The sequence below is a fragment of the Nyctereutes procyonoides genome, unplaced genomic scaffold, assembly GCF_905146905.1.
Source record: "Nyctereutes procyonoides isolate TBG_1078 unplaced genomic scaffold, NYPRO_anot_genome, whole genome shotgun sequence".
Classification (NCBI taxonomy): Eukaryota; Metazoa; Chordata; class Mammalia; order Carnivora; family Canidae; genus Nyctereutes; species Nyctereutes procyonoides.
In genome coordinates this window covers 14166386-14180724 of record NW_026575120.1, presented here as the reverse complement: position 1 = coordinate 14180724, position 14339 = coordinate 14166386, and the positions used below count along the sequence as shown (strand labels likewise).

At 44.3% G+C, this 14339-nt stretch overlaps 2 protein-coding genes across 2 annotated transcripts in view; one reads left to right on the top strand and one right to left on the bottom strand.

Moving 5' to 3' along the window:
* Positions 1-711: 711 nt before the first annotated feature.
* Positions 712-5294, top strand: STAR (steroidogenic acute regulatory protein). Its single transcript, XM_055334669.1, has 7 exons — positions 712-775; positions 1871-1984; positions 2306-2433; positions 3513-3671; positions 3812-3996; positions 4606-4699; positions 5181-5294. Exons 1-7 carry the CDS (start codon positions 712-714, stop codon positions 5292-5294), a joined length of 858 nt encoding a protein of 285 aa, XP_055190644.1.
* Positions 5295-8713: 3419 nt separating this feature from the next.
* The window catches only part of ASH2L (ASH2 like, histone lysine methyltransferase complex subunit), a 31789-nt gene continuing 26163 nt past the window's right edge, over positions 8714-14339 (bottom strand). The window contains exons 13-16 of the mRNA XM_055335264.1: positions 11852-11944; positions 10326-10424; positions 9538-9597; positions 8714-9444 (exon numbers count right to left, since the gene is read on the bottom strand). Coding sequence (XP_055191239.1) covers positions 9337-9444; positions 9538-9597; positions 10326-10424; positions 11852-11944 — 360 coding nt within the window. The 3' untranslated portion in view covers positions 8714-9336. The remainder of the gene's footprint in view (positions 9445-9537; positions 9598-10325; positions 10425-11851; positions 11945-14339) is intronic.

Here is a 14339-nt window from a genome sequence, read left to right as displayed (position 1 = left end):
ACTCAATCCCCGGGTCTCCAGGATCATGCCTTGGGCTGAAGGTGGCCCTAAACCACTGAGCCACTGGGGCTGCCCTATTTATTTATTTTAAAGATTTTATTTATTTATGTGACACAGAGAGAGAACAAGCAGGGGTAGTGGCAGGCAGAGGGAGGGGGAGAAAGCGGCCCCCTAATCCCATATAGGGCTCAATCTAAGGACCCTGGGATCATAACCTGAGCCAGGGCAGATGCTTAACCCACAGAATCACCCAAGACACCTCTCAGAAATTTGCATATTAAGCAGCACCCCCACATGAGATTTGAAAAGCACAGTTGGATGGTGTAGGCTTTGTTCCAAACTGCCTTGGCCTCAGCAGCTTCCCCCCCCTCCATCCACTGGAGTCTGGCACCAATCTCCCAGCTCCCTTCTGTGCACCGGCCTCCCCCAGGCAACCCGCACATGGCCAGAGCCACACTGTGAGGCAATCCCTCTATCCTTGACCCCTTCCTCTGCACAGCCAGTGATGGCTTTATCTCCGGATGATAAAGCACAGCCTTCAGCCGGGGAGCATTTAAGACAGGAACACAGGCTGGTCCCAGCCACAGCTGCAGGACCCAGAGGCAGACCCTGCTGGGCTCGGCCAGGAGGGAAGAAGCCACCTGGAGAGCAGAGGCAAGAGCCCCAGTGGCCACAGCAGCGCTCCCCTGCCTGTCCCCACTGCCTTAAACCATGCTTCTAGCCACGTTTAAGCTGTGTGCAGGGAGCTCCTACAGACACGTGCGCAACATGAAGGGTGAGGTCCCTGGACCGGGGTAGGGGCTGCGGGTGCCCAGGCCGAGTGGTTGTGCGGGACTGGGGAGCGGGCCCCTCAGGCGCTGATCCCATGTGCAACCTGCACCAGTCACTTCCCTTCTGGAGCTCCCCATGTGAACAGCTGGGCTGGATGCTTAGATACCTGTGTCCCTTCTGGATCCTGTCACTGCTGCCCTCCTCTCTGGGGCCCCACCTTTTCTTGAGCTCGTCCTGACTTTGCCTAGATTGGCGCGGAGGCTACCAGGAAAGTCTCAGCCTCGGTGCATGCAGTGGGCGTGAGCCTCGACTTCCAGCGGGCCGTGTGGGCAAGCCTGAGACATGCGCAGGGACGGGGTGGGGAGAAAAAGACGGGAGAGGGAACCCAGAGAAGAGCAGAGGAAAGAGAGAAAGTGGGTGCAGCTGGAAGTCTTATTATGTACCATGGGGAGGCAGAACCAGTTACCGAAGCCTGATTTTGCGGTGCTCATCAAGATTCCAGGTCATCAGAGTCAATCCCCTGCGGTCACTGAATGGTACACAAACCAATCTCGAGTGCTTTCCTGTTACACTGGATTGAACCGGCTTCCATTCAGATGGAAGCCATGCTTGGAAGACTTGTACCAGCAGTGGGCCTGTTGTCACCAGATCAATAAGACCAGCTCGCTCTGACCCAGCGGCACACAAAGCAATTACTCATGCAAAGGCCCCCGGCTGCTGACAGCTACACAGACTACAGGGGATGGGGGTCTTCAATTCTCCTTCGGCAGCAGATTTTTTCTGGTTGAACAAAGCTTCTCTTTCAAGAAGGAAACTTCCCTGGGCTCTGGTACAGCTCCTGCCTCCAGGCAGGACCAGGCCTGGCCCACCCAGATGGAAGGTAGACTCTGGGCCCAGGAGGCAGCCTGGCACAGAGTAACAGCCCTGGGCTGGGAGATGGCCTGGCTCTGGTTCCGGTCCCCACTAGGGATCTGTGTTCCTGAGCAAGTCACCTCCCTCTCCAAGTGTTTCCTCATCTGTGGCAAGGTGAAGAGGTGGATTGGTCGCCCTCTAGGGGTATTTTGCTGTCCTAAGCAACCATTTCCTCTGCTCTCCACAGGCCTGAGGCACCAGGCTATGCTGGCCATCGGCCAGGAGCTGAACCGGAGGGCGCTGGGGGGCCCAACCCCAGGTGCGTGGATTAACCAGGTTCAGCGTCGGAGCTCTCTGCTTGGTAAGCCCAGGCTTCTGGACTTGTGCCAGTGGTGCGAGCTCGAGCTCGTGCGTGCTGCTCTGGTTCCCTCCCACCACCCCCGCCTCCCCCTAACCCTAAGCTGGCCTCACTCACTTACTTTGAGAAGATGGGACTGGAGTTCCTGAAGGCCAGACCCCTGTCAGCTGCAGCTGTGTGTCTAACTTTGCCTGTGAGCCTGACCCCATGGCTTTCGTCTTGGCTCTTCAAGGGAAAGAGCAGACCCAGATTCCAAGGGATGGAAGTCGAAGGGAGGCCAGGGAAACAGAGGCAAACTTGGGCTCTCCTTGGCTGTGTATCTAGGTTCTCGGCTGGAAGAAACCCTCTACAGCGACCAGGAGCTGGCCTATATCCGGCAGGGAGAGGAAGCCATGCAGAAGGCCCTGGGCATCCTCAGCAATCAGGAAGGCTGGAAGAAGGAGAGCCAGCAGGTAAGGGTGGGCCTGGAGGAACCCACGTTCCTCACTGTTCCTCTGCTGTCCTCAAGGCCTCAGAATTCCTGCCTCATTTGCCAAGTGCTAGTTTTAATTTGAAAATTCTCCTTTTCCAAGAATACATCCTCAGATACTCCTTTTGCCCATCACAGACATCCTGGAGACTGGTGTTCTAGAAACACTGTCATCTGGATCCTCAGTTACCCTCCAAACACATTGTACACCCAGTTTGCCAGGGACCACACAGTAACGGTCCTGCATGCATTGGAGGCCTCACCACGCTGGTCAGAAGAGTCAGTACCAAGGCCCAGTGCTGCTGCTGTTCAGCCGTCCTCACAGCTGAGCTTGCAGGGCTGATCTGAGCTCAGCCACAACAGGGCTGGACCCCGAGGCCTTCTGAGTTTCCTGGCTCCTGAGCACCACATCCTGAATGGGAACCAGTAACAGGCACATGTTCAAGGCCACTGGCTCCATTGAGACTCTTGTGGCTGTACTTCACCCAAAAGCTTCCATGCCGCCTGTTGCCTAAAGTTTAGGTAAACCCTCCCCTTCAAGTTCTGAGTTAGCAGACCACTGGTTTGGGAGTCAGGAAATCTGGGGTGTAGGTCCAGCAATGCCCTTAGGCTAAGGGTCTCTGGGCCTACATCCTTCTGCTGTAAGGCAAGGTACTGGACTGAACATGTCTTTAAGATCCCACCTGGCATGGTGTGTATGTAATTAGGTGGTGGTGGAGCAGACTTTCCCACTCCCAGGTTTGTCTCGTTCAGAACTTTGTGCTTCTGAGGTTGAGTAGGGGCCTCTACAGTTGGACTTACCCACACCCAACAGCATTTACCACCAAGAAAAAAGGGTCCAGGAGCAGGCAGGTTGCTTGTTAAAGCTCCGGCAGATGCACGAGGCTTGTGGCAGGAAAGATTAGCAACTGTTTTCATCAGAAGTAATGCTAGGCTTCTTAGTGCTTAGCTTGGAGCTGTGTGTGCCACTTCCCTACCTGTTGCCTGCCTTGCCTGTGTGCCTTACGCTAGGAATACTTTTTTTTAACCTTTATCCTGAAGTTAATTTTTTCTCCCTGATAGGCAAATGGGGACAAAGTACTCAGTAAGGTGGTCCCAGATGTGGGCAAGGTATTCCGTTTGGAGGTGGTGGTGGACCAGCCCATGGAGAGGCTTTATGAAGAGCTTGTGGAACGCATGGAAACAATGGGAGAGTGGAACCCGAATGTCAAGGAGGTCAAGGTAAGGAGAGTCTGGGTGTGAGTGGCAGAAAGCCACAGAAACTCAGTCTGCAAGGTGTGCCACAGAGGCCGCAAGCTGTGGGTAGTGCCTTAGACCCAGCACTGGCTGAGCAGTGATTCTGGCTCCCTGTGGCTTGGTAGGTCCTGCAGAAGATTGGAAAAGATACAGTCATCACCCATGAGCTGGCTGCAGAATCAGCAGGAAACCTGGTGGGGCCCCGGGACTTTGTGAGTGTGCGCTGTGCCAAGCGCCGAGGCTCCACCTGTGTGTTGGCTGGCATGGCCACACATTTCGGGGAGATGCCTGAGCAGAAAGGTGTCATCAGGTAATACTGGCCGTCCCTCAAAACCTCTCTTCCCAAACACAGGCTTGTGGGCATGCACCCACCAGGTGTGTGATGAATCCTCAGCTCCAAGAAACCAGTCCTTGGTCTCTTCCTTCAGCTTGCTTTCACACAGAAGTATTCTTTTTCCATAGTAGGGAAGGAAGACAAGTTTGGCCCTACTTACATAGCCAGTTTGTCCTGACCTTCCAAGAGAGCTTAAACACCTTAGTAATTTTCTAAAATATGAGGCAAGGCTGAGGTTTAGCTGGTATGCTCAGGTATGACCGAACATACTGTCGATTAAAATGTAATCCATACCACTTAGAACACAGCTGCTGCCTCAGTTTCCCAGGGCCCCAGCCACTACCCTGGACCCTTTCTCTGGTGTTCAGCAACTAAAAGGCACCACAGGAGGCCTCCAGGCTCCAGCTCCATTTGGCATTTGTTCTGATGAGCTGGTAACCACGCCAACTGTTAAATATCACCCTTGGCAAATAATATTTCTGAGACTTAGAAAAGACAAGGTAATAGAGAAGCATGACTAGTATTAAGTTGGCAGCATAAGAATTCTGCATGGTTCTCCTGACTTGACTTCTCTTCACTTGCCAGAGGTGAGCATGGTCCCACGTGCATGGTGCTCCATCCACTGGCTCAAAGTCCCTCAAAGACCAAACTCACTTGGCTGCTCAGCATTGACCTCAAGGTGAGGAGCACAGGATGGCTCAGTGGGTGGGTGGTGGGGAGAAAAACTGGCTTTGGCACTCCCATATTGTCCCACAAGGAAGAGGGAAAATCCTCTTACATTCAAAATGCAGATTGTCGGAGGGAAGAGGCTCAAGTTATGGCCTACTGTTCCATCACCTCAAAAGCCTACAATAGCTCCATTTTACCTCTATCAAATTTCAACTCTGCAGTTATCAATGTGGAAAGAAGGAAACTTAGGCCCCAAAAGATATGGTTGCTAGCTCAGAGTCACACACCTGGGAAGAGAGTAGTTCTGTGCTTCTTACACTGTCAGGACAGCAGGGTAGGGATGCAGTCCTCCTGGTCAACTCTAAGGTCGCATCTATAAACAGAGCTGAAGACCAAGCCCTAAGTAACCCATGTTTGTGATAGGGCACAGAGGTTTCTACAGCCGAACATCACCCATAAGATGGCCAAATTCTTCTAATTTTCTACTCTAGGGATGGCTGCCAAAGACCATCATCAACCAGGTCTTATCACAGACTCAGGTGGATTTTGCCAACCACCTGCGCAAGCACCTGGAGTCCAGCCCTGCTCCTGAAGCCAGATGTTAAGGACCAGCCTGCTGCTCCCAACTGTTCCTAGCTACACTGGCTTGCATGCTTGTCAGGAAGATCCCTGCTAGAAGCCTACAAGTCTGTTTAAGATCTTCATCTGGGGACTGAGAAATGAGGTGGGAGTGTATTTATAGAGTATGATACTGGGACTCAGATTGGTAAAATTTTAGGACCAAGAAAATGAGGGCAAGGCTTTTAAGAGCTTTATAGCTTCAATGATTAGCTGTGAAATGAAGGTCAAGGGCCCCAGCATATTTGTAAAGTTTCTTTCTGGCCCTTACATGTCTATTTAAGAGCATCTTTAAAATGCTACTAGCTGATACAGGGTGCAGAGGGCACTAAATACAGGGATTGGGATCTCATACTTTATGGGCTCATGAACTCCCTTCCCTGCAGGCAGTGTTTGTGGACACAGCGGGTCTTATAAAAGGTACTCTAGCAACCCTCTGCTCCTCTACCAGATAGGTAGCAAGGGGCACCAAAGACCAAGCAACTCCCCACAGCAGCAGGTGCCTTCTAGAAATGTAGTCTAAGTTTTCCTGATTGAAAATAAATAAATAAATAAAACTAATTAAACTAGTTCTACTTCTGCCATGAGCACCAGTCAGAAAAAAGAATTATAACTAACACAAAAACTTCAGTCTGTACCTGTTGAAAAATTCTCTTAAAAAAAAATCATTCTAGTAAATTGCAACTTCATGCTAAAGGAGTCCTAGAAATTAACTAGATCCCCTAGCTCATTAGAAGGAAAAACTACTGGGCACATAAATTACTCAATTATTTAGAATGTTACCAGGATCTTTCATAAAGGTTTAATTTCCATGATAAGCACAAGCCAAAATTAATTCTTAAAAGAACTCTAGAACTGGTAGCTGATTGATGAGCACTGGAAGAGGATCATGACTGAGGATTTTTATTTACCTAAAGAAAAGATAGGACAAATATGAGAATGTATGTTGAACAGAAACAAATTTACTTGTTTTTCCTTGAGTGAACACTGAAACCCAAAAAGGGGAGTCTTTAATTCAGAGCTGCTCACATCAGCTTCTAGCATGGCTCAGGGTGGCCACTTTCTCTGCCTTTAACAGGTCAGTGTTTTACAATTTCAAGAGATGGTTGAAAGAGGTGATATAGTGATAGCAAAGCACCCAAGATTCAGAGAATTTATGCTTTAAAAATATAAACTGGGGTGGGATTACTTTGTTAATGTGTATAAGCACGATGAAAACCCAGCCATCACCACTTGAAGCTTTTCCATTCTGGTTTTAATGGCATTGATGATTTAAAGCATTTGGAAACAGAGCTCCAGCTTATTTATTAAACAGCTCAGCAAGAGCAGGAATGCTGGTATTTATTGAGCTACTGAAACTTTACATCTGAGAAAAGTATTTATTATTTATTCTGTTTCTTAGAGTGATCTCTTTTTAGCATAGATCAAATTATTATCTACCTGGGGGCACTTCAGAGTGAGAGGGGATAGTTGTAGAAGTATTTCTAGAATTAGAAATATCTAAATACAGAATTATCATCCATTCCCAGCTCAGAGAAAATGATTACTTGTTTAAAGTTGTGTGAAGCTACACTCTGGTTTTAAAAAAGAACATGCTGAAAGCAAAGAAATGGGACTTCACCACACATCATAGTTGTGATCTTGATTTTAAATTGCCTTCTTCAAACCATGCAACTGTGTCTTTGAGGGGACTGGGAGTTATTTTTCCACTTGTTTAATTTTATGTTGGAATAAAGTAAGTTGTTAGTGACAACCTGCTTGCCGAGACCATTTTATGGAAGTCTATGTGAAGAGTGGGTATTCTGTGAGCCCTTCAAATAAACTTTCTCAAAACACACAAGCACTTTGAATATGAATTATAAACAGGTAAAATAATTACTTCTGTAACTTGATTTATGAAAATATAATGTACAAAATTTTATCATTTAAATGGAGAGTGGGTGTACAAATAACATGTGGTAAATTATATTACAAAGAATTTACCTCCAGGGGTGCCTGGAGGGCTCAGTCCGTTAAACATCTGCCTTCTGTTCAGGTCATGATCCTGGGGTCCTGGGATCGAGTCCTGCTTTGGGCTCCTTGCTCAGTAAGGAGTCTACTTCTTCTTCTCCCTCTGTGCCTCCCCTCCACTCGTGCTTGTTCTATCTTGCTCTCTCAAATAAATAAATAAAATCTTAAAAAAAAATTACCTCCAGCTTCCTCTAAAAGACACTGCCCTCTCTCATTCTCTTTTAAGAGTTCTTCAAACTCTGGTCATCCAGCTTTATAACCAAGTCTGCCCTTTAAGACCAGCCATGAATGAATAGGTGTCGTTAGCCTACGATCATACTAACTCTGTTAGGTCTTCTGTGAAGATATGTGGAATGGCCAAAACAAACAGCCAGGCTGGTTTGTTAGGAGACAAATATATTAGTCAAAGCTACTGTGTTAAGGATACCAATAGTCACTAGAGATTTGGGAGATTTCTTCAACACGCAGGAAATATGGCAACACATTCCCCACCTTGCGGTGAACCCCTCTATTTACCTAGATGGAAGGCTAGAGGCAGGGAAGTCTCTGGAGTAATCCTGGGAGGCTGACGTATTAAAAATGGAGACAGGGAAGCCATAAAAGGATCTCAAGGGAGGGCTCATTCGTTTTTGTTTTTTCTTTAAGATTTTATTTATTTACTCATGAGAGACAGAGAAGCAAAGACATAGGCAGAGGGAGAAGCAGGCTCCATGCTGGGAGCCTGATAGCGGGACTCGATCCCGGGTCTCCAGGATCATGCCCTGGGCTGAAGGTGGCCCTAAACTGCTGAGCCACTGGGGCTGGGCTGCCTGGCAGGGGGGTGGGGAGGGGGCCCTCATTCTTACATTCCAGCTTTTAGTATTCTGAACACTGCCCTTTTATTATCACCTATTCTGAAAACAATCTCTACATACTAACATACATGTTCAACGGGAAGAGTTGGAGGGAGACCATTAACCCTTATTGTTTATTTTTTTAAAGATTTATTATTTGAGAGAGAGAGTGGGCACACTCAAGCGGTGGGGGACAGAGGGATGGCAGAGGGAGGAAAGGAGAGAATCCCCAAGCAGACTCCCTGCTGAGCCCGGAGCCTGATGGAGGGCTCTATTCCAGGACCCTGAGATCATGAGCTAAAATCAAGGGTTAGCTGCTTAACTGACTGAGCCACCCAGGTGACCCCATTAAACTTTTTAAGCTCTTGTTCACCTCAGGAGTCTGATTTCACAGGATAAAGAGAGTGGGTGACTTGGGTGGAAAGAATGGAAGCAAGAGGGTTTGGGATAGAGTCAGCAATGTGCCTGTCTCCCCCAATTCTAGCTACCTTTCCTCAAACTGCCCACATTCCCTACCACTGTCACAAGAGGAACCCAATGTGAAAGGGAAGCAAAGTGCCACAAACACTTGAAGACAAGTTTTATTTGGGAAGAGTTTCTAATTGTTAAAGCTGCAAGCAAGTTCTTTTTACAATTATAGTTCTAGAGACCTAGTAGTTTCAGAGACCCCAGTGTTCAAAAATATTTCAAAATGAATAAAAACCCACACCAAAAGGAAAGACCTTTTAGATCTGGAATGTACAGTCACTGAAATCAGCTGTTCTCAGAAACAGACCATTTCCTTGGAAATCAGATGGGATGAAGTCAATGCCACTAAAGGAAATGCCTTTTTAAATAAGTTAGCTACTTGAACAAGATTATTCACTCCTTAGAAAATACAGTCTACAATACAAGTCCCAGGTGGTGGGATACATGGTACAGCACCAGTTTCATAGGGAGTGTATGGGATCCTAGGGTCAGCAGTTGTTGGCATATGGCACACAACATAGAAGCAGTCACCGGAAGTGGAGAGAGTGCTGAAGGGCAGGCAGTCTTTCCCAGTCTCACCCACACTTTTAACTTGCTAACAGCAGAGGCTGTGTTCCGTAGTATCTTTGGGAGAACGTCTGCAACAGTTAAAAAACAAAAACAGGCCCCCTCCCCAATTTATTCCCCAGAAAGTCCACGTCTGCAAAGAGGGATCTGGTCAGGGTTCCCATGGTGGACTCCGTCTCCCATCCACCTCTGTTTCCACATGATACAAGACATCAGCCAGAGTATGTTCTACCACAGCGCCCCAGCCCATGTCACTCATCTGTGGGGGGAACAAGAAACAGAATTGAGGCGATGAGAATAGCTACAACAAGAAGAAACAGAGATAGGAGGATGTATCGTGAATGTTACTCACAGGGCGGTAAGTGAGATCCTTTGGAGGATACTTGAAACATGGTCCAAAGTTAATGGAAACCTGGGGGAGTTCAATTCGAGCAGACATGAAAGCACAGAAGAAAACAGTGAACAAGTTGAACGTGACATGGGAACTTTTTAAATGTAGCTATGACATTCGGGGCACAAGCAGAACGAATGACATAGATTCACAGTGCTAAAAATGGTCAACATCCTGATGTTTGTCAAAAATTAGGTAGACTTGATGATTTCTGTTTACAACCTAAAGATTTCCTTATTCTATTTAAATGGTGGTTACTGACAGACTAAAAATACATGGAAACTTCCAGACATTACCCTTTTAAACCATTTAAAACAACAACAAAAACCTAACAGGATCTGATGAGAGTCCCTTTCATACTGGATCATATTAAAAAAAAAAAAAACACAACACAGTATAAGCAACAGTTACTAACCAATGGTAGTGGATTATCATGACTTATAACACCAAGTTGACTTCTGTACCTATGTACCTCCTATGTTTTACATGGAACAATAATATTTACCACATAGTACATTCAAAGGAAAAGTATGGGACACACTAACCGCACAATCTTTTATCTATCCAAGCAAATACTTCCTAAAACACCCCACTATTTTTGAAACAAAGAGTAACAGTAGGAACACATTCTCCTTTGACTCTTAGGCTATTCAGACGTCTTTCTAGAACTCACATCAATAGCTCTTCCAACACAACCATTCATCTATTTCCCTCAAGTCCTGTTCACAGGATGAACAGATAATACATACCGTGCAACTCTTATACAGTGAGATGGCTGGAAAATAAACCCCCTCAAAAATATCTTTGTAGGCCACACCTTGATTGACACCGTTTTTATAAAATATTATCTGAAACAAAAACCATGGTTTTACTTCAGAATTTAACCACAGAACAAACTGAAAAATAACTCACTTGGAGAACCCTTTAGAAGTGCTGTCACCATGCTGGTAGTAAGGTCTTCCAAGACCAGCATATAGCTTGTGCACCAACAACATCTTTATACAGGACTTTAGATTTTTCAGAGCATATTCACATGCACTATTCTAGTCAGTCCTCAGGTTTCTTTGCTTTCTGAATTCTTATGTTACTTATATCAATCTGTTTTCCTATTATTCATCACATATTTCTAGAGAGTAATTTGGTCTTCCGGGGATCCCCGGGTGGCTCAGTGGTTTAGTGCCCTGCCTTCAGCCCAGGGCGTGATCCTTGAGTCCTGAGATCGAGTCCCAAACCAGGCTCCCTGCATGGAGCCTGCTTCTCCCTCTGCCTGTGCCTCTGCCTCTCTTTCTCTGTGTCTCTCATGAATAAATAAATACAATCTTAAAAAAAATAATAATAATTTGGTCTTCCACCAATTCCCTGGAACCATACCCTTTTAAGCTTATTTGTCCCCTTCCCTTACATCAGATTCTCACTTCTGTATTTCTCCTTTGAAAATCTCTTCAGATCTTCTAAATCTCTGAATCCTCATTTTCTTTTTGTCCTTTCCCTTTTGAAATTATTCCGAATATTTTCTCTCATCCACTACCTATGGACTTCAGAAAAGGCTCTTCTTTCTGAAGCAAACTTCTCTGCCTATTCCTCCCAGCATGAGTGATCTTCTCCCAGGCTGGATTATCCTTAGATCTATTAGTTGTTTTCCTTTATTATTTTCCCCCTAAAAACAACTGGAACCCTACTTTATTTTCTCCTACATTTGCTTCTATTACTGTCCCAGGCAGCTTCACAACATTTTTATGGAAAAATGTTTCCAGCTTAAAATTTTCTTCCACCCCTTCTCCTTCTAATTTCAGCCCTTGCGGCTAGGTCCTGTCGTGCCAGCCTTTATTTATGCTGGGACTTTGGGCAGATGTGTTTCCATCAGCCTTGGAACAGGAAGTAGGGAAAGTTCTAGAGGACACTGAATGAACCATGACAGCTCCTGCTGCCTTTGGGTCACAGCAAGATCCTCTCCTATTCCAGTGTTCCTTCCTCTGAACCTGACCCTTCCTCTGAGAAGAAGAAATATCTCTGACCTGCTTCCTCAATATCTTGCAGATTTCCCCAGTAGGCTGCTGTTTTTACCTTTTTCTCTATAGACTGGCCCTAAAAGAGCCCTGATGATCCCTTTTATAGTAACAGCATGGTACCACAGGAAGAGCACAAACACAGTAGGCAGGAGTGGGAGCTTGCTCTGATGCCCCTTCAGGTTTCATTTTCCTCACTTTTATAATTAGGAGATTGGTCCCAATCTTCAAAGTCTTCTAGTTCTGACATTTTTATGATCATGACTCACCTCACTATGGGGAGTCTGCTTTAGGCTCTTCTCTGCTTTATCCACAAAGTCTTTTTCCTCAAAATACAAATAACTCTTGAACTTTATCAAAGCCTTGAAAATCAAGAAAGAAAGGAAAAAAGGAACATTGAAGCATGAGCTACATCATCATGAAATTAAAAAAAAAAAAAAGCCAGATTCACACAAATAGCATGGATCCCTTGGGCTTTGCAACAAAAATTAAAAATCTATGTGGGGTTTAGCTTTGCTAGATTTTAAACAACTACATGCATCTTAAAAACTACTGGATGGCACATACTGGTTAAACATTTTCAAAAAAGACCTTTACTAAGATTTGTGAAAAAACACATACATACACATATATACTTTTACCACAACAAAAATACCCATTAAACTAAAATTAATTCATAGTTCTTTTTTCCCTCGATAATCTCAGTGAAATAACAAGTTTACTGAGCCTACAATCTCCTATTCTATAAAAACATTTTTGAGAGCCACTTCCTTTAATCCTAGTTCTGATTCTCCTATAGGTTTCCAGTTCACCCCTTCCTTGCTGGTTCCCAAGAGCCTAATTAATTACTTATTCCCAGGAAAATGTATGACATTATTATTTTTTTTATTTTAAATTTCTTAGCACATAAACACAGTAAAAAAAAAAAATTCAAGAGATTTACAAGAACATAAAATGAAGAGTCTCGGGATCCCTGGGTGGCACAGTGGTTTGGCGCCTGCCTTTGGCCCAGGGCGCAGTCCTGGAGACCCGGGCCCGACATCAGGCTCCCGGTGCATGGAGCCTGCTTCTCCCTCTGCCTATGTCTCTGCCTCTCTCTCTCTCTCTGTGACTATCATAAATAAATTAAAAAAAAAAAAAAGAGTCTCTCTCCCTCTCACCATGTCACTCAACATGCAAGTTTCCCTTTCCCAAAAGCAACCTCTTTTCCAGTGTTCTTGTATCTTTCTAGAAAGTCTAGGCATATATTAGTATCTTCAAAATTAAAATACTACACACACACAAACCCACACCAGACAAAAATAAGGAAGCAAAAAGGACCAATACTACATAATTTGAAGACTTACTCTAAAACTACAATAATCAAGACAGTGTGGTACTGGCATAAAGGTCAACAAACAGAGCAATGGGATAGAGAGCTCAAGAACAAATTCTACTTTCCACTTGTAAAATCATCTGATTTTCACAAAGGGCAACAAAGAAATAAGCATAAAAGTTTTCAAAAAATGGGGTTAGGATAATTGGATATCCATGCATATGGAAGAAAAAATTAACCTTGATCCCTACACTTCATACCATACACAAAGAGTAATTCAAGGTGGATCAGAGACCTAAATGTAAAAGCTAAAACCATGTTTTCGAAGGAAAACATGGAAGAATACCTTCATGAGTGGAAAGTAGGCAAAGAATTATTAACTCATAGAAAGCAATATAAGTGTAAAAGAAAAATTTGATAGATTTCTTAAATTAAAAACTTCCAGTTCATCAGAAAACACCATTAAGACATAAACAAGTCACAGACTAGGAGCCACCAAAATGGCTAAAATTAAGTTGATAGACAACAAATGCTGAGAATGATATGAAGCAACTACAATTACCACACATTGTAGCTGGGAGTGGAAAGAGTCTGGTAACTGCTTCTAAAACTAAATATATAACTACCTTATGGCCCAGTAATTGCATTTCTAGCTGCTGACCCAAAAGAAACAAAAACATGTTTACAAAAACATTTGTATAAGAGAGTTCTAGTCACTTTTATTCCTAACACCCGCAAACCTGAAATAGCCCAAGTGTCTATCCACAGGAAAATGGAGTTATCTTATCTAGTAATTCCATTACTGGGTATTTACCCAAAGAACAAAAAACACTAATTCAAAAAGATATATGCATCTCTATTTTTATTGAGCATTATTTACAACAGCCAAATTATGGGAGCAACCCAAGTACTTACCTATAGATGAATGGATAAAGATGTGGTGTATACAAAATGGGATATTACTCAGCCATAAAAAAAGAACAAAATCTTGCTACTATTTGTAACAACATAGATGGAGCTAGACAATATAATGCTAAGTGAAATAAGTTAGTCAGAGAAAGACAAATATCATATGATTTCATTCATATGTGGAATTTAAGAAACACAACAAACAAAAAAACCCAGACTCAACAAGACAGAACAAACTGGTGGTTACTAGAGGGAGGTAGGTGGGGGGGATGCGTGAAATAAGTGAAGGGGATTAAAAGTACACTTATCATGATAAGCACTAATACACAGAATTGTTAAATCACTACATCATGCACTTGAAACAAATACTGTATGTTATTTATATTGGAATCTTAAAATTTTTTAAAAATAGGAAAATGGATAGTTGTATATCAGTTATATATCAATAAAGCTGGAAAAAATAGGAAAATGGATAAATCCACTGCGTGTATTCATACAATGCAACACTACTCCACAACAGAAGGAAACAAGCT

Bases quoted from the DNA above. Each gene is read 5' to 3' on its own strand.
- STAR (XM_055334669.1), top strand. From the start codon at position 712: ATGCTTCTAGCCACGTTTAAGCTGTGTGCAGGGAGCTCCTACAGACAC. The intron at 776-1,870 runs GTGAGGTCCCTG...TGCTCTCCACAG, and splicing joins ACACGTGCGCAACATGAAGG to GCCTGAGGCACCAGGCTATG. The intron at 2,434-3,512 runs GTAAGGGTGGGC...TCTCCCTGATAG, and splicing joins GGAAGAAGGAGAGCCAGCAG to GCAAATGGGGACAAAGTACT.